At 45.6% G+C, this 19,899-nt stretch overlaps 2 protein-coding genes across 3 annotated transcripts in view; both read left to right on the forward strand.

Moving 5' to 3' along the window:
- The first annotated feature begins 3,499 nt into the window (after positions 1–3,499).
- LOC127206482 (histone H2A.Z) lies at positions 3,500–5,801 on the forward strand. Its single transcript, XM_051165757.1, has 5 exons — positions 3,500–3,667; positions 4,081–4,158; positions 4,453–4,566; positions 4,926–5,055; positions 5,365–5,801. The coding sequence occupies exons 1-5, from the start codon at positions 3,665–3,667 to the stop codon at positions 5,424–5,426; spliced, it is 387 nt and encodes a 128-aa protein (XP_051021714.1). The 5' UTR covers positions 3,500–3,664; the 3' UTR covers positions 5,427–5,801.
- A 1,102-nt stretch (positions 5,802–6,903) lies between these two features.
- Dnajb14 (DnaJ heat shock protein family (Hsp40) member B14) overlaps positions 6,904–19,899 on the forward strand; it is a 42,331-nt gene continuing 29,335 nt past the window's right edge. The window contains exon 1 of one of the 2 annotated variants that reach the window (XM_051165519.1): positions 6,904–7,106. In XM_051165519.1, coding sequence (XP_051021476.1) covers positions 6,974–7,106 — 133 coding nt within the window. In that variant the 5' untranslated portion in view covers positions 6,904–6,973. The remainder of the gene's footprint in view (positions 7,107–19,899) is intronic. The other variant, XM_051165520.1, reaches the window with a different exon arrangement.

Raw genomic sequence — 19,899 nt, forward strand, 5'->3', positions numbered from 1 at the left:
GCTCCACCCCTCCAGCTTTGCCGTCTAGAGAACACAGCTCTTCCTTGGGCTGGCTCCATTCCATGGATGCAGCTCTCCTTGGCAGGCGTTCCACAGTGAGCACGGCTGTCAGCACTACCATCTTCCACGCTCCCACTACGATGACGATCTACTAAGCTCTACTTATACCACACAACCACTGTAGTCCAAAGTCCCAAAGTCCTAGAACAAAAACAAAAACACCAACCCAAAACCCAAACCAACCAACCAACCAACCAAAACACGGTTAGGTTTTTACAGCACCAACATCTCTATCAGGCACTTCTCTGTTGTTCAGATAAACACCATAAGCATGGCAACTTATATAAAGAGTTTACTTTGACTTACAGCTCCAATAGCTAAGAGTCCATTGGGGTGGAAAGGCATAGAAGAAAACGGCAGAGATGGCAGGAGGAAAGGGAGGCTGTGAGCTCACATCTTTAACCGCAAGCATGAAACAGAGCGTGAACTGGACGGAAGCAGGGTGAAGCTTTTAATCCCAGAGTCTGTTCCAAGTGGCATACTTCCTCCGCAAGGCTGCACCACCGAAAGCTCCCCAAACTTGGACCAAGTGTTTGAATACCCAAGACTATGGGTGACATTTTTTATTTAACCACACTGGCATACTTTGTGTGGCCTTTCAGCTTGTTATTTCCTTATCAAAAGGAGCAAAAGTACTAGTCAGGAAAAACGGATTAGGAATATAAATTACTTTATTTATCATGTTTAGTCATAACCATCATGACATCATGACCAAAGCAAGACTTATAAAAGAAAGCATTTAATTGGGGGCTTGCTTACAGTTTCAGAGGTTTAGGCTCTGATCAACAGGCAGGTGTAGGCATGGAGCTAAGAACTTACATCCTGCTCTGCAGGTTCTCAGAGACTAAGCTCTGCTAAAGGATTTTAAACCTCAACGTTATCTCCAATGACACACCTCCTCCAAGAAGGCCACACCCCCTAGTCCTTCCCAATCAGCTCTACTAACTGAGGACCAAGCTTTAACTATAAGAGCTTACTGGGATGCTTCACCATTCCTTCCCCACTATCCTTATAGAATATTTGTTTATTTGAACATTTGCTGTGTGTCAAGCACAAGCTATCATGTACTTTGCATACCTTTTTCCTTAATCTTCTAACAGCTGTGTGAAAACACATGGTGTGGAGGTTGGTAACCTTTTGGAAAAGCACAGTAGTATGCACCTATGAACTCTGCACAGAGAATGCAGAGGCATGAGGACCACAAGTTTGAACTCAGCCTTATCTATACAGAAAGTCCCAGGCTAGCCTGGGCTACAGGTATAAGACTGTGCTTAAAAATCCTTTAGCTGGATTTCACAGCAAAAAAGCTTATACAAATCCGCTGATGCTGTGAAGTAAACATCAGGAAATCTCATCAGAACCCAAGGTTAACTGCCTTATTGGGCTTGGCTCTATACTTTTTTTTTTTTTTTTTTTTGGTTTTCCAAGATAGGGTTTCTTTATTTAGTCCCAGCTATCCTGGAACTCACTCTGTAGACCAGTGTGTCCTTAAACTCACAGAGATCAGCCTGCCTCTGCCTCCTCAGTGCTGCGATTAGAGGCATGCACCACCACCGGGGCTTCTGTTTTTTATCTTAAGATAGGATCTCACTCTGCAGGCCTGGGTGTCCTGGAACTCACTGAGTAGATCATTTACAAAGATCCAGCTGCCTCTGCTCCCTGAGGGTGGAGTTCAGGATGTGGGTTGCTTCCACTACAGCATGCAAGTCCTTAAGGTTTTGAGATAGAATATCTGATTGTAGACGTAGACTGGCTTTCAGGTGTGATTTCCCTTGATGCAGCCTACTAGGCGCTGGGCTCAAAGGAGAGTCACAGGTTTTTTGTTTGCTTTTGTGATATGATGACATCATTCTGCTTCTTTAGTTCTAATAAGCTGTCAAGATTGTTGGGGGCCTTTTCTCTAGCATTAATCTCCTGGTATGAGGGGAGGGCTCTCATTTCATAAAAATCTTCCAAACTGAAGCCGGGCGTGGTGGTGCACGCCCCTAATCCCGGCACTCAGTTGTCAGAGGCAGGTGGATCACTGTGAGTTCGAGGGCAGCCTGGTCTACAAAGTGAGTCCAGGACAGTCAAGGCTACACAGAGAAACCCTACCTGGGGGGGGGGGCGGAAATCTTCCAAACTGAAGCCCACAATAAAGTGGAGTTTATGCTTCAAAGTTCTCTTCACATTACTATTTAATTACATAAAAGGTATAATGTACCGTTGAGCCGGCAATATGACTCAACGGGTAAAATGGAACAGCCTGAGTTCCATTCCTGGAGCCCTGGAAAGAGAAAACTCACTCAAGTTCTCATCCGATCCCCAGAAAATCGTCAAGGCATCAGCATCAACCCACAAGGCCACACAATATTGTTGTTTAATTTAAAAGTGTTACTAAGTACTAGAAATATGAAAGATTTGGATCAAGCAGACAGTGATGTACACAGGTGCTGTTGACCTACTAACTGCGTGTGTAAGTGGCTGGCATCAGGACAGTACCATGTGTAGCCCTATTTTTTTTTTTTTAAGCCAAGCGTTTGTAATGGATTACATGAACCATCTGTAACTGCTTGTGAATCATGTTACAGTTACCCCACTGACATTTACCAACATTTGTCAAGTGGCAAAATGTTTAGTGTGAGAAAGCTGACACATAATAGCTTTGATGTTTCAATAAATCAACTTAAGACAGTAGGCTATAGGTGCATCCCATTGATGTGTGGAGTCTCTGCCAAAAATACGGCGGATGATTTCATTATAATAACGTTTCATCCTAAACTTCCTGTGTGTAGACAAAATTATTTGTTATCACCAAGGTTACTCGGCCCCACTGTTATTATGAGACAGGATGAGGGGTGAGGGGTCAGAAGAGGTGAGAAAAGACGTGGAGGAAGATGAAAAACAATCAACCTCTGAAGGGGGTGGGGAGGGGTTAAGAGACAGTCTATCAGGGAAGTGGTTCACCAAACAGGGGACGACCTGAGCTCTTCTCACTGGACGCCGCTTGTCAGAAAGGAGGAGTCCGGAAGGAAGCCGAGACGTGCGGAGATGATGCGCCAAGCAGGATGGAAACTGTGAGGCCCGGGTGGTCAGCGAAGGGCCAGGCTAGACCGGGAGCAGAGCTCACGTGGCCTCCAGAGCACCACGGGAGGCGGAGGCTGCGGTGGGGAGGACGCCAGCGCGCGCCCCTCCCCAGGCTTTCAGCTCCGCCCTCCAGGCACGTGACGCCACCGTCAGCTCTCTCGGTGGCGCAGCGCTCTGTTTCTGCCCTCCCGCCGCGGCGCCCTTATTCTCCCGGTCCCGTCCCGCCGCCTCCCCCACCCTTCCCGCGCGCGCCAATCACCGCTCGAGCTCGCGAGCGCCCGCCCCTCCACCCCGCTCCTCGCTCTCCCATTGGCTGGAACCTCAAGGACGCGTCCCGAAGGCGGGCGGCAACCATTGGTGGGCCGAGCCAGCCGAGTGCCCGGATGAGGGAACATTCTGCAGTATAAAGGGCGCGAGGAAGGCGGGAGACGGCGCAGTTTGAATCGCGGTACGACGGAGGAGTGGGCGCCTGGATCTCGCTGTGCGTCCGCCTGGCCTCGTCTCTTTCTCGCTCGTCCGAGCTTCAGCGCAGTCCGAGATGGTAACGTGTGGGTGACGTGGGGTCGCCGCGGGCTGCGGGCTTCGAGCGGGCGGGGCTGCCGTCCCCGGGGCTTGGGGTGAGGCGGCGGCGAGTGGGAGGGTACGGAGACGGGATCGGGACTAGCGGAGGGAGGTGTTTTTTTAAGCCCGGAGCTCCGGACGGGAGGCGACGGTTGGGTGGCGCGCGCGCGCCCTCGGCGCAGTTGGGAGCCGGCGCGGGGGCGCGCAAACCGCGGCGGGCGCGCGGCAGGGGTCGGCGAGGGCGGGGGCGAGCGGGGCGGCCCGGGGACCCTGGCGGGCGGAGAGCGCGCGCTTGCCTCCTGGACGCGGCGGCGGTGGGGGAGGGGCGCGCCCGCCTTGGTAATTCTATCTTCTCCGTCCCTCCCGGGCTCGCGGGCGTCGGCGGCGCGGCAGGCTGGCGGTAAGGCTGGAAAGGACTCCGGAAAGGCCAAGACAAAGGCGGTTTCCCGCTCGCAGCGAGCCGGCTTGCAGGTAGGTAGCTTGCTGCCGCAGTCGGGTGACCGGGCCTTTATGCACCCCCTTGCTTGTTTGTCGGCGCCCTGCATGGGTGTTCCATCATTGCGTGGGTGATGTGTCGCGACTCGGCCTGCGGAGGCAGTGAATATTGGGGTGTGTGGTGGTGGTGGGGGGTCGTCGATCACATGTGTTGCTACCAGGGCGCGTTGGTGCACCACCGTCCTTGCTTGGCTTTCGCGCGCACATCGTCTGCCTATCTTTGAATCTCCTATCTTTGTGCATTTTTTGTTTGTGTGCATAAAAATCAAGTTCCCTGTGGGCCGTATTCATCGACACCTGAAATCTAGGACGACCAGCCACGGGCGTGTGGGTGCGACCGCTGCTGTGTACAGCGCAGCTATCCTGGAGTACCTCACCGCAGAGGTAAACGGGAGTACGCCTGTGATCTGGAAAAGCTTTTGGGGGGCGGGGGGAAAGTGGCGAGAGGGAAGGAGGAAAGTGATGCAAGAAAACTCCCAGGCCCTGAGCTCGGCGCGCAGACCGAGCGAGCGCTAGAGGGAGCTAGTGTTCAGCTAAGGATCCTGCTGAGCCAGACTTTGCTGCTCTTGCAAATGCAATTGCGTGCCCCTTCTATCCTTTGCACAATTTGCATGATTTTGTCATTCGGGTAGTGGGGGGGGGGGTGACGACAGTTGGTAGATAAAGATCATTGAGGTTTGGTCAGCTTTGTGGATCTTGAGGAAATTACGTTGGGAGGTTGATCATCAGATTTTGCCTTTTAGGTACTTGAATTGGCAGGAAATGCATCAAAAGACTTAAAGGTAAAGCGTATTACCCCTCGTCACTTGCAACTTGCTATTCGTGGAGATGAAGAATTGGATTCTCTCATCAAGGCTACAATTGCTGGTGGTGGTATGTCATTACTAAAACTCATTACATTCCATTTAAGAATATTTTTTAAAGTTCCATTGCTTCTAAAAGGGCAATTTGCAATCTAGTGTATTTTGATAAATCATAGTGGTCTTAACGAAATTTGGTTTACATTTATTTTACACCATTCAGTTTTGCTAAGAGCATTGTTTGTTTTTTAATTTAAGTTTTACTTTCTATTTGAACTTAAATGTTTTTATGGCCTTTCAAGTTGTAGAGTTACCTGCTTTGGTTCCCTGTACTGTTAAAAATGTTTCAGCAAGAATTAATTAATTCCTGCCATTCTCCTAGGTGTCATCCCACACATCCACAAATCTCTGATTGGGAAGAAAGGACAACAGAAGACCGTCTAAGGATGCCTGGATTCCTTACTATCTCAGGACTCTAAATATTCTTAACAACTGTCCAGTGTTGGTGATTCCAGTGGACTGTATCTCTGTGAAAAACACGATTTTGCCTTTTTGTAATTCTATTTGAGCAAATTGGAGGCATAATTAGCCTTCCAGCCAACCAAATTTCTGCATTCGAGTCTTAACCATATTTAAGTGTTACTGTGGCTTCAAAGAAGCTGGTGATTCTGAAGTAGTGGGTTTTGATTGAGTTGACTGTTTTTAAAACTGTTTGGATTTTAATTGTGATGCAGAAGTTATAGTAACAAACATTTGGTTTTGTACAGACATTATTTCCACTCTCGTGGATGAGCTCAATAAAGGTCATATCCCAAACTAGTTTTAAACTTGCCTAATAATTGCGACTGTCTCTTAGTTCTCGTTCAGCAACAAGTACATGTCTTTGCTTAATAATTAAGCGGTCCATCTGTAGATACAAGTCATAACACAATGTTTTGGGGTTTGTATTTTCGCATAATGAACTGTTAGTATCTTAGAACTTAGGCTGGAGGTGGCAGATGTTTGTCCTTTGGACAGTTAACAGTAATGGAAGACACTTAATATCCTAAGGTGGGACAGCAGGTCAGGTACAGACAGACCCTCAGGCCGGTCAGGTCCAGACAGACCCTCAGGCTATAAGGAAACTACCTCCACAGAAAGAATTTGGGATGTAGAAGATAAGCCTGCTCTCACTGATCAGACACAAGCGAACCGCTAATCACTGGGAGTGCACTGTTTTCATGGGCCTGGGGAACGTGGGTTTAGATAGTTATCAGGCTTGTTGGTATACATTGTCTCCTTTCCCTTTACTGAAACTAAAGCAGCTATGTGCATGCATGGGACTTCCAGAAGCAGAACAAACAAGGTGCTAAGCAGCCTATGTAGGTGAAAGAACTGCTTCCTGCTTTATGTTTACAGCATTATAGCTGATTTAACTAACCAAAAGACCTGCATTATACCCGGTGGGTAGCCCAGAAGTGAGTCAGGAGTGTGGCCTAGAGGGGTAGGGAAACTCCTAGTAAGGGTTGGGGCTCCACAGCTTAGACACAGCAACTTCGGATGGGATCCATGCCTCAGTCTTTGCCCCTAACGGAGGCCTGGGGCCTCGCCATACCTATGAGCCCAGAGGCGGGGCCTCGGGTCCTTAGGAACCAACTGATAGGGGCCCTGTCCCCGACCCGATTGCGCGGAAGGCGGGCTCGGGTCTGCGGCCGAGGCCAGGGTCCCTAGTCTTCCCGCTCCCCTTCCCAGGTACCCGCTTCGGCTGGGTAAGCTCGCCCAGGCCCGGGAGGAACGCGGCTGGTGCCGCTGGGGCCACGGGCAGGGGGAGGGGGGGGGGGAGGCGGCCGTGAGGAGGCGGAGCTGCGAGGCCGCCCGTCGCCCGGCCGCCGCCGCGGTGCCCGCTCCTCCCCGCGCCGTGCCGCGCCGCGCCCCGCCCGGCAGCCTCGCCTCCTCCGCGGCGGGCCCCCCTTGCAGCTGCGCGGCCGCGGACACCCAGGCAGGCGCGAGCCATGGAGGGCAACCGCGACGAGGCGGAGAAATGCGTGCAGATCGCTCGCGAGGCCCTGAGCGCCGGCAACCGCGACAAGGCCCAGCGCTTCCTGCAGAAGGCCGAGAAGCTGTACCCGCTGCCGGCCGCGCGCGGTGAGCCCCGGCCCCCGCGTGACCCCGGTCCCCGCGCCCGCCCTCCGCCCTGCCGGCCGCGGCTGCTCCAGCCCTCGGGGACAGCAGCAGGGCGCTGCGGGGTGCTGGGTGACGGGTCCCCTTCCCAGGGCAGCCTAGGCCCCTATGAAGTGACAGGAGCGGGGACTCCAGAGGCTTATCGGGCTTCAGCATCCCAGGGCTCTGTATGTAGCTATTCCTTAAGTATCTTCTAATACCTTAGATGACACTGCTTTTCCCAGGGAGAGGGAGTGAGTCCTCTACAAGACAGCTCCACTTTCGACAGGGATGGTGAAGTTATTAATGATTTCTAAATAGTGGCTGATTTGGTGTGACACCATAAGTGCCCTCAAGTTCTGTACATTGCTGAAGAGTAGGCAATGGACTTACCCTACTTTAATTCACCTTATTCATTGTCTAACTCTAGGCTTTGAGAGCATACAGTAAACACAACACTCACAAAGCGCCAAGAGTTGTGCCTAGTATTTTATAAGACCCCCCCCCCGACCCCCCATATTGCTCAGAATAGTCCCATGTTATTTGACCAAGAGCGGATACTTAAGCAAACGAACAAATGAACGAATGAATGGATGAATGAATGAAAAATACCGTGTCCAAGGTCGTACAATAAGTGGTAAAGTCAGAATAGTAGCTGAGTTTTGATCTCCAAAAGGCCTAATTTAACTACTACCGTTTTGCCTTGCCGATGGGATGACAATTACTGGTTTAAAGTATTTCTAGGATAAGAGAATTAAGGAGAAACTTAATAAACAGGGCCCCTGCTTGACTTAATTGTTTTCTTGATTCTTTTTTTTTTTTTTTAAACCTTTTATCTCTGCTGCTTTTCACTTCATCTTTTTGTTAGTATTGTGTTAGGACAGGAAAATATAGTGAAAGGAAAGTTAATTTTCATGTAAAAAGTACGACATAAAATTTACCATTCTAGCTGGACACGGTGGCGTATGCCTACAATCCCAGCACTCGGGAGGCAGAGGCAGAGGCAGGCGGATCGTTGTGAGTTCGAGGCTAGCCTGGTCTACAAATTGAGTCCAGGACAGCCAAGGCCAGACAGAGAAACCCTGTCTCAAAAACAAAACAAAGTATCATTCGAATCATTTTCAGGTGTACAATTTAGTAGCGTTAAATATTTTCACGTTGTGCACCATAGGATCTGTACTTTTTTATCCTACACCCTCAAAAATTGTCCCAGTTAAATAGTCACCTTTACTCGCTGTCTCCTGGCAGCCACCTTTCTACTGTCAGTTTTCATGGATTAGACTAATTAGGTACCTGATCTACGTGAAATCATACAAAATTTGATTCTGTGTGCCTACTTTATTCACTTAATAACTTAAGATTTCATCCACATTGCAACATTCGACAAATTTCCTTTTTTAAAAACGCTGAATAATATTCCATTATTTATGCACACATGTGCATAGGTGTAGCTGTGCACGTACACAAACATCACACTTTCGTTTGGAGGGATATTTGTGTGTGTGTGCACCCATCATAACGTGTGGAGATCAGAACACGTGTGTGGGGAAATGTAGGGATTGAACACAGGTCTGAGCCCTCTTACCAGCCATCATAGGTTCTTATTCATTCACCTGTCAGTGGGTGTTTGGCACCCTTCCACCTCTTGTCTGTTGTGACTAATGCACCTATGAGCATGAGTGTCTACAAGCCTGCTTTCAGTTCTGCATACGTACCCAGAAGTGGGATTATTGGGTCATCTGGTAATTCTAATTTGGGTTTTTAAGGAACGACCACATTGTTTTCCAGAGCGGCTGCGCCATTTTTGTGCAACAATATGCATGGTTCCAGTTTCCCAGTGTCTGGTACAACACGACACTCCCAGTTTTGGTTTGGTTTGGTTTGGTTTTCAAGGCAGAGTTTCTCTGTATATCTCAGGCCATCCTGGAACTCACTCTGTAAGCCAGGCTGGCCTTGAAGTCACGGAGATCTGCCTGCCTCTGCTTCCCAGTGCTGGGATTAAAGGTGTATGCCCTCACCGCCCAGCTGTTGTTTTGATAGTGGCTATTCTAGTGAGTATTCGGTGATACTTCACTGTAGTTTTGGTGGCATTTCCCTGATGACTAATGATGTTGAACACTTTTTTTTAAATGTGTTTATTTGGCTATTTGTATATTCTTTGGAGAAATGTTGTAAGTTGTTTGTCCAGTTAAAAGTCAGTCTGAGCTAGTTCCAGGACAGCCAGGGCTACACAGAGAAGCCCTGTCTTAACCTCCCCTCCCCCCACCCCCAAACAACAACAACAACAACATGACTGTTTTTGTTGATATTGAGTTATAGGGGCTTTTTATGTATTCTGGACATTAACCCCTTGTCACCTATAGCTTACAGATCTTCTCATTTGTTGTATAAGTCATCTTTCTACCCTGTGAATTGTGTCATGGGGGCAGGGGGTGAGACTTGAGCTTTATGTAGTCGGTTTCATTTGTCAGTCTTTGTTATGTTGTCTGGGCTTTGGGGCTCATATTCAAGAAACCATTGGCAGGAATTATTCTTGGATCCCTTCTGCTATGTAGGTATATTTCAATTAGTTGTCATCTGGTCCTGGAGGGACAGTTTTAACAGTGAAGTAGTGGGTACTCTAGGCAATGTAACCTGGCTTTGGTGGCCTGGCTGGCCACTCACCAGCTGGTTTGTAACCTTAGACAATTTAGACTAAGTTCTTGGCCTTTTCATTTGTGCCTCGGAACAGTGTACTCACCCTGGGTACTCTGAAGACCAAATGAGTTGATATAAACCGTCTACTAAATTTTACTATCCTTTCTATTTTACAAGTGTAATCATCTAAGAATCCTTAAAATGTGCCCAGATTAAGCTGGGTGATGGTGGCGCACGCCTTTAGTCCCAGTACTTGGGAGTCAGAGGCAGACGGATTGCTGTGAGTTCGAGGCCAGTCTGGTCTACAAAGCAAGTCCAGGACAGTCAAGGCTACACAGAGGGGGAAAAAAAACAAAACTGCCCAGATTTATAGCTGGTCATGTTTCTATCATGTAAACAGCTAGAGTGAGTCTACTAGGACACTGTCAAATAATAATTTGACAATTATTTCATAGCAACATAATTATTGCTATGCAAGTCATGGATGTAGGGAAAATTAAGAAATGGAAGAGAGAAAGTCAAATGCAAAGATAATATGGGTGGGTGTTAATTATCAAATAAAGTGGTGGGGTATAATTGTGGAGTTGTCTAAAACAGTTCAAATGCAGACTTTGTCTGCTGGCTCTGTAACCAGGGACAAGATACTTAGCCATTCTAAGCTTTAATTATAAGCAAAATGAAGATATCATCACAGATTTGATGTGACCCAAAATAAAGCAGGGTTCTGTGAAAAATGTCTTTTACATAGAGAAGTCCCAGGTGATGTTTATGGGAATAACTTAAGAACTCAGAGGAGGGGGAAATCTGGACTATTCATGAAAGATCCTAATAAAGATTTTGTTGGTTTGGTTTGGTTTGGTTTTTTGGGACAGGGTTTCTCTGTGCAGCTAAGCCCTGGCTGTCCTTGTAGACCAGGCTGGCCTTGAACTCACAGAGATCCACCTGACTCTGCCTCCCAAGTGCTGGGATTACAGGTGTGCACCACCATGCCCGGCATAAAGATTTTGTATAAGAGAAAATTGGAAGCAAAGCTTCAATCAAGGCAAGATCTTCAAGTGAACATGTCTTGCTGTTGCTTAGCTGCCTGCACCCACCCTTCAAGGGAGAAGGGGGTCAGGTAAGGAAACTGAATATCGTAAAAGGAGGAGGAGGAAGAAGAAGAGGAGGAGGGGGAGGGGGAAGAAAATTGGAGCTTTTGGTTGAATTGAAGTTTTATTCCTGAATTTCACCTATTCTAGATGACTACCAAACTAATAGCTCAGGAACAAGCCTGGACCGTCTTTTGGATCTACATGTACTGAGGCAAAAGAAAGAATGGGTTTTCACGTCCATGATTATGATGAGCGAGAAACCCCAATATTAAATTCTAGTTACCCTCCAGGATTTTGACGTCTTAAAATTTTATATCAAGTAAGAAGGAAATCTGGTAAAACAGTTTAATGAACTGGCAAGATATTTTCTTGAAGAAAAACTTGATAATGAAATGGGTGGAAGATGTTCTTGCGTTCCATGTTTGGCTTGAGACTGTTCTTCTCAGGATGCTTATCGACTAGCGCAAACTTCAAATGCTTATGCTTGAGTCCGTTTGCATGTTTGTTTAACGGATCTGGTTTATGCTTGGTAGAGGGTTACACTACCACTACAATACAGTTTTAAGGTCTGGAGCACATCGTTTTAATTTTTAGAGCCAGGCATAGTGGCACACGCCTTTAATCCCAGCACTCGGGAGGCAGGGGCAGGCAGATTGCTGGGAGTTCGAGGCCAGCCTGGTCTACCAAGTGAGTCCAGGACAGCCAGGGCTACACAGAGAAAGCCTGTCTCAAAAAAACAAAACAAAAAAAAAAATTTTTTTTTTTTTTTAGATTTTTATAGTACGTAGGGGATAGTTTGAAGCATAGTTTTTTCTTTTCCTTCCCTCTCTCTTTTCTTCCTTCCTTCCTTCCTTCCTTCCTCTCTTTCTTCTTTCTATCTTTTTAATGAGACAAGGGTCTCATTGTGTAGACCATTAACTCACAGAGATCCACCTGCTGCTACCTACCAATCGCTAATATGCTAGGTAAGATTAACGGCATGTGTGCACCACCGTGTCTGGCCAGTAGAGTTTTTGTTGTTGTTGGTGGTGGTGGTGTTAGTTTTTGTTGTCGTTTTGTTTAGAGAAGAACATTTTTCTGCTTGTTCTTTTTAAGAACACGGTAGCATTTGAATCAAATGATGGAAAACAACCACAGAAAAGCCCATTCAGCATTCACTGTAATGAGTGAACAGTTTAACCCATACATGCTACCTGCTTAAACATTTAAAACAATCTTTTGAGTTTATTTTCACTCATGTGAAAGATGATGTGTATTTTTCTACCTGTTTTTCTCCTGTTACTTTGTATTTAATACAAAATCGGAAGTGTTCCCCTTCTGGCTCACCTCAACCCATAACAGGTTTTAAAACTGTCATGTGCATCTGAATCATTATACCTCCTAGTTCCTTTAAGATCATCCCATTCTTTTTCCTAATTGGCTTAATTAAAATTCAGTGATGAGAACATTTAAAACAATTCTTTCTGTATCATCCAGTTAAGTGTGAGGAAATGACTTCCGAACTTCCATTAGGATGGGAGCAGCTCAGATGTAAGCGCTGAGGAGAGTTTGGGTTTGAACTTACCGTAGTGTGCCTTGCATACACAGTTCCACTTGCTGAGCTGCAGTTTTCTCAGTTAAATGAGCGTTTATTTATCAGACACGTACTTCTCTGTGCCAGGTAGCATTTTGTTTGTTTTTATTTTATTTATATGTCTATATTTTTTATTAATTTATTCATATTACATCTCAATTGTTATCCCATCCCTTGTATCCTCCCATTCCTCCCTACCGCCTGCTTTCCCCCTACTCCCCTCCCCTATGACTGAGATTGAGGGGGGCCTCCACCCCCTGTATATGCTCATAGGGTATCAAGTCTCTTCTTGATAGTCTGCTATCCTTTCTCTGAGTGCCACCAGGCCTCCTCATCCAGGAGACGTGGTCAAATATGGGGCGTTTGTTTTTATTTTATTTTACGTGTTTGGATGCTTTTCCTGCACATATGTGTCTTCATGTGTGTGTCCATTTGCCCTCGGAGGTGGGAAGAGCACATCGGATCCACTTGAACTGAAGTTATAGACGGTTGAGAGCTGAGCCATCTCATCCCCCTGCCTCCAACGACAGGGTTAGGTACTAACTAGGGAGTAAGGGGTCACATGACAGAATCTTTTTTCATGGCATTTACATTCTAGGGGAGAATGAAGTATCTGTTCAGTGTAACGATGATACTATAATTTCTATAGTTCAATTTTTTCTTTCTTTTTTCTTTTTCCTCCCTTTCTTTCTTTTTTCTTTTTTGAAATAGACTCTAGCCTCCAACTCTATAGGCAGCTGAGGATAGTCTTTAGCTCCTGATGCTCCTGCCTCCATTTCTCCAGTGCACTCTTCCAAATTACTATGTTCCCAGCCTACCTTCCGTTTTGTTTGTTTGTTTTTTGTTTTTGAGACAGGGTTTCTCTGTATAGCTCTGGCTGCCCTGGAACTCACTATGTATCAGGCTGGGCGGGAACGCCCAGAGACCCTCCTGCTTCAGTGTCCCCCCATTATCATATTGCTATACAAAGGCTTTCCTAATTCCATTTTTAAGATAATAAGACTGGATTTTGAGGTCCAAAATAGTAGAATTTGATCCAATATCATTTATTTAATTAAAAAGATACACTCATATATATGTGTGCCTGCATATGTTTATATGTGCTATGTGCATACTGGAACCGATGGAGGCCAGAGAGAGTTTTAAGAGTCCATGAAACTGAAGTTCAGACAGTTATGAGTCGCCTGCCCCTCCCTCCATATGGGTTGAGTCATTTTCCCAGCTCCTGTGGTATGAATCCAAGGAGTGTCTTTAACATGCATGGACACACACACACACACACACACACACACACACACACACACACACACAGCCATTGTTAGGGAGAGAGCCCCTGTGCATAGAATTGTAGAAAAATTTTCATTTCTCATCGTAACTACTGAAAAATCTAAAGCAGCCATATAAGCCCATTTTAGCATCAACCCGTAATCCAGCTGTTAGTGCAAATGTCTAGCACATCAGGAATGATGTTTTAGCTAAGAACGAGACAATGAAGAGAGAGACTTTGTGTTAGGGTTCTCTAGAGTCACAGAACTTATGGAACGAATCTCCACCTGTCTGTCTGTCTATCTATTCTTTCTTTCTATCTATCTATCTATCTATCTATCTATCTATCTGTCTATCTATCTATCATCTATTGAGCTGTGAATAGGAAGTCCAAGCATCTAGTAGTTGCTGGTCCCCCACGAGGCTGGGTGTCTCAACTGAGCTTCTGAATAATCTGGAATCCCAAAGAAGTCAGCTCCAGTGCCAGTGAAGGAATGGATGTGCTGGCAAAGTGAGGGCAAGCAGGCAGAGAGCAGACAAGTGGCTCCTTCTTCCATCGTCCTTACACATGCCTCCAGCAGAAGGTATGGCTGAGATTAAAGGTGTGCCTCGGGATCCCGGTTGGCAGCTGTGTCCTTCAGCCGCACGATCTGGATCACAGGTGTGCCTTCCGTTTCTGGTTTCCAGATACAGTCAGGCTGACAACCGAGAACAGCCTTCAACTCCACGCACTGAATGTTTGTGGCCAGTGTTAGTATCCAATATGACCTTTTCTCTGTCCCCACAGCTTTTACAAATAATGGCTTTGTTCTTAATTGAAATACTTCGGTAAAGAGGCATTCAGTTAATATCGGAAGTGCAGGCTGAAGTTTGATTGTTTTCGTCTGGTTTTGTTGGTAGTGGTGGTGGTTTTGGTGTTTTGTTTTTTCCAACACAGGGTGTCTCTGTTGTAGCCTTGCCTGTCCCAGACTCGCTTTATAGACCAGGCTGGCCTCAAAATCACAGAAATCCACCTGCCTCTGCCTCCCTGAGTGCTGGGATTACAGGCATGCACTACCACTGCCTGGCTGGCGTTTTGTTTTTTGAGACAGGTTCTCACCATGTAGCCGTAGCTGTCCTGGAACTCAATTGGTAGACCAGTTTGACCTTGAACTCAGAGATGTACCTGCCTTTGCTTACCAAATGCTGGGAGTAAGGCGTACATACCTCCCCCTGGCTACTTTGCTCTGTTTTCAAGCAAAGACACTGGCTCTTTTTCTCCCCAGACAGCTGCTTGTTATTTTTGAGGTCTTTGGTCAGGGGAAACCCCTTTATAATAAGTGAATAAAGCTCCTGTGTCTTATAGGTCTTTAGTTACATAGCTCTTTGGTATAACAGTGTTTCAGTTTCCTCTGTATATTTCCTATGCTACATTTGGAGTCAGCCCCGTGTCTTATAATCTTGGTTCCTTTCTGTGGAAAATGGTGTTTCAGCATCACGGGACAGGGACTAGGGACACTGCGACCACTAGGTTGCTCATTGTTTGGGCTTCTATTCAAAGCAAAGGGTTAGGAAATGAATAGTGGATGTGGGTTTGTCTGTGCATATCTGTCTGTTTTGTTTGGTTGGTTTGGTTCTGCTTGTTTGTTTTTTTGTGACTGGCTGACTTTGAACTTACAGAGATCTGTCAGCTTCTGTTTCCTGAGTGCTAGGATTAAAGACCTGGGTCACTGTGCCTACCTAGAATCTTGTCTTTTTTAAGCTTAAGAGTGTGTATCATCCCTTCCAGTTCTAGGTAAGCAATTGGAGTCTTTGCTTAAATGTCTTCAGCCTCTATGTCTGTCTTCCTTAGCTATAGTGCTGGTTCTTGAAAACTATGGCATCATAGTTACATCTGGATCACTTTCTCTGTTTGTGCTGCATCGTGCACTTAACAGTTTCAGAAGAATATAGTCGGAACTAACCTACCAGGATAATTGTCAAAAACAGTTTTTAGAGTGTTTTGCTTTGTTTTTGTTTTTCGAAACGGGGTTTCTTTGTGTAACAGAGTCCTGGCTATCCTGGACTCACTTTCTAGACTAGGTTGGCCTTGAACTCACAGAGATCCACCTGCCTCTGCCTCCCGGGGGCTAGAATTAAAGGCGTGCACCACTGGGCCCAGCTGCAGTTTAGAATTTTTAATGTGTTTTCTCCCCATTTACACATTTTACTTATGCATGGAGCTGCACCTAGGCTTGGGAAAATGCACTCTGTGTTCCCCACAATGATAAAGCTGCCTAACAGCATTCTAGGACACACCCTGTAGTTAAGGACATCCATACATAGCCACGTAATAGTAATCACATTTAGCCTATTAGTTCATGCATTTGTTTAAATTCTGCCAGTGGACCCCATTGTATTCCTTATGATAAAAAAGGATATATGTTTTGTTTTGTTTTGTTTAACTGGGAAATAAACAGATATACATATATGTGTATATATATATATGTTGTGTTGGCATTCCATTGTATTTAATGGCTATATTTTGTGTGTGTGTGTGTGTGTACACAGATATATATATCTCTAACATACATATACACATATATACCTGTACTCACCTCTTATTTTCAGTCCAGTAAAACATTGTTCATTCTTACTGTCTTAGTCATTGTTCTATTGCTGTGAAAAGATACCATGACCATGGCAACTCTTTTTTTTTTTTTTTTTTTTTTTCTTTTTTTCGAGACAGCCCTGGCTGTCCTGGACTCGCCTTGTAGACCAGGCAGCTGGCCTTGAACTCACAGCAATCCGCCTGCCTATGCCTCCCAAGTGCTGGGATTAAAGGCGTGCACCACCACTGCCCTGCTGACCACGGCAACTCTTATAAGAGAAAGCATTTAATTGGAGACTTGCTTACAGGTTCAGAGGCTTAGTCTGTTCGCATCCTTGGCAGGGAGCATGGTGGCAGGCATAACGATGGAGAAGTAGCTGAGAGCTGCATACTGTCAGCCAGCAGAGAGGAAAACACTGGCCTTGGCAGTGGCTTTTCAAATCTCAAAACCCACCCCCAGTGACACCTCTTCCAACAAATCCACAGGAGTCCTTTTAATCCTTTCAAATGACACCACTCCTTAATGACTAGGCATTAAAAAAGATGAGACTATGGGTGGGGAGGCAGTAGAAAGATTATCTTGTGTATTTTATGGATACAACACATGCCAATTAAAAAACCTATGGCCTATAGGATAGGTAGAATAGAAGGTGGGACATCAGGCAGAAAGGATTCTGAGATAGAGCCAGGCTCGAGAAATTTGTCCAGGAAGATGTGAGGAAGACAGACCTGAGTAAAGGTAACTGGCCATGTGGCAGAGTGCGGATTAGTATAAATGGCTTGTTTTAAGTTATGAGCTAGTCAGAGAACAGCCTAGCTATATGGCCTAGGTATTTGTACATATATTTTGAGTCTCATGAGTCATTAACCTGGAACATGGGTCAGAAGGAAAAACACTCATCACGACAGGGACGGTTCTTGTTCGGACTACGCCACCCACTTTCCTTATTTCACTGCCTCCGATGCTATTCACTGAATGAGAAGTGTAGCTCTCACTTTTTGTTTTAGTGTGTTGTAAATCAACTCCTTAACCCCATTAAACTCAGTCCTGTGTTTGTCAGTGACAGCCAGTTTGATCTCAAAAAGGTTTTTTGCCCCAAGCCAATTGGCCTTGCCAACCTCAGCTGATAAAAGAAACAAAAGGAAAGAGAAATTGTCTAACTTTCTAGCCCATTATTTAAAGAATATTTGAAGAGGATTTATAGCATCACAATACAGTATTATTACACTCCATCTCCTCTCAACTATCTTTCAGTCTTAATTCTACAAGTTTCCATGTGATGTTTGTCACCAGTCCTCATGCCAAGGTATATGTCACTATTTTGGGTTTCTGAAGCTTGTTTCCTAGTGGGTCTCGGGGAGAGTTTGTGGAACTATGTTCCCTAAGTTCTAGAATGCTGAAGACAGTTTACTTGTGACTTTACTGTTGAAGTTTGGAGGTCGTATTAGGTTATTCTGCGAGTTGCTGGGATAAAATACCCAAACAAAACCAATCTAAGGACGGGGGTTTATTTTGGCTCACAGGTCTGTGGGAGAGCCCACCGTAGCGGAGAAGTCATGACCGCAGGAGCTTAAGGTTGCTCAGTCATACACATCTGCAGTCAGGAAGCAGAAAGATGAATGCTAGTGCTCAGCTCACTGTCACCTTTTTATAGAGTGAAGGGCTTGAACCCACGGACCGGTGCTAGCCAATGTAGAATGGCTTTGCCTGCCCCAGTTAGGCTCATGTAGAGCATCCCTCACAGTCATGGCTCAGTCACGCCCACTCGTCAGTCATGCTAGATACTGCCAAGCAGACGGTCAGGGTTAACCATTTCAGGGAGTCATTGGTTCCCACTTGCTCTTCTTGGAGATGCAAGTGTGACAGTCCAGGGTCTTGTGCCAATGATGGACAAAGTGTCTGATGACAGTCTAACTTTTCTTCTGTATAAAGCATTTGAGTGTTTTTGTACAGCTGCCCATCTAACTTTATGTGGATGCATCCCAGGCGCCATTTACTCTTTGGACTTCTGATATTTTATGTCATTTAGATGCTTTTGTTTACATGTCAGAAGTCTTCTAATTACTGTATGTTTGTTTTGTTTCTCATTTTATTTTTCTTCGAGGTTTCTATTTTCCATATATTCCACAGTCTTTGCCACTTTCCTTCAAATTTTTTTATTTTTCACTTTCGAGCCTTCCAACCCTTTATGCATCTTATTTCTCTGTATGGTACTGCTTGTTGTTTTAAACAGCCTTGTTTTTTCTACCTTAGCCTTTCAGGCTCATGTAGTCCAGGCTGGCCTTAAACTTGAGACCCTCCTCCTGCTTCGGCCTCCCAAGCTCTGCTGCTACATATATGTGTCCTTGTGCTCACCTTTGCTCACTTATGGTCTCACTATTAGCTTGAGCTGGTCCAGAAATCGCTGTGTGGACCAAGTTAGCCTTGAGTTAGTGGTGATTTTTCTGTCCCTGGCTCTGCTTTCTGAGTGCTGGCGTTACAAACCTGTGCCCTCATGCCCGGCCAACCCTGTCTTTTTGGATGGATTTTTTTTTTTCCTCTTTGAGTTCATAGTCTTTATTTATTATGTGTATGTATGTGTCCACATGTGTGCCCACATGTATGGGTGTGTGCATGCCAGCTTTGGAATTGGCTGTCTCTGTCCACCTTCATGTGGGTTCTGGGAATTGAACTCAGGTGGTGAGGCTTGTACAGCAGGCACCTTTATCTGCTGAGCCCTTCCTCACTCTTTGCTGTATTTTGCTCACCCGTGATCCGTATAAAGAACTTCTGAGTTGCCGTTTTGACTATTCTTTCCTACACAGCATTGTCTCTCAGTCACCTGCCGATCTTTGCGGTGACACTGATTGTCCTTAGAGGTCATACTTATTTGCTTTTTCACGCCAGCCCTCTGCATTGTGTTTAAGCTCTCTAGCTATCTTTTACTATTTACTTATTACTTATTTACTTATGTAATGTTTCCTTATTTAGCCTTTCCAATATACAGAGATCCTTCTGGTTTTTTATGATGTCTAGAAATACGTCACCTGGCCAGGAAGGAACCAGCATTGTGTCCTTCCCATCTCTCTCTGCACTTTGCTTTTTCACTTGTTGTTCTGTGCCTTTCTCTTCTAGCCTGGGTCCTGTTCCGTACAGTTTCACCTTAAGTGTGGACCAGGCACTCCTGGGTGAAACTCGTTCTTTTTCGTGTATTTCCTCAGCTTTGCCTGTAATGCGTATTGGATATTTGGTATCTTTATTTCTGTTCTGTGAGCTTGGCAAATGCCATTTCCTGTTCTCTTTGTCTCATGCGCACACTTAATATCCACACGTATCTTGTTAGCTGTTGATGGCTTGTGTCCATCGTCATGTATTAGGGGAATTTTGTTCATGAAGTCGTGATTTTGCTACTTAGTTCTCTTAGGTTTTATTCAAGATTTAGAGAGACTTAATTTCTAGGATCCTGGCCTAGCAGGGCGGTACACTACGTTTACTGCAGCTCTAACAAGTAGAAGCAGGAAGATTTGCCTTTAAAAAAAAAAGGTTTTGCTGTTTACCTGTTGTGGATCACCACTTGCTACACAGCCCTATTCTGATTCTGCTGTGATTATATTAAGTGCAGGCTGAACTCCAGCTGAAAGTTTGCTATATGGTATGTCTTC

The sequence above is a fragment of the Acomys russatus genome, chromosome 23 (assembly GCF_903995435.1).
Source record: "Acomys russatus chromosome 23, mAcoRus1.1, whole genome shotgun sequence".
NCBI classification, from domain to species: domain Eukaryota; kingdom Metazoa; phylum Chordata; class Mammalia; order Rodentia; family Muridae; genus Acomys; species Acomys russatus.

Coding starts and splice junctions, on each gene's coding strand:
- LOC127206482 (XM_051165757.1), top strand. Junction 4,159..4,452: donor CGCAGCGAGCCGGCTTGCAG/GTAGGTAGCTTG, acceptor ATAAAAATCAAG/TTCCCTGTGGGCCGTATTCA. Junction 5,056..5,364: donor GGCTACAATTGCTGGTGGTG/GTATGTCATTAC, acceptor CCATTCTCCTAG/GTGTCATCCCACACATCCAC.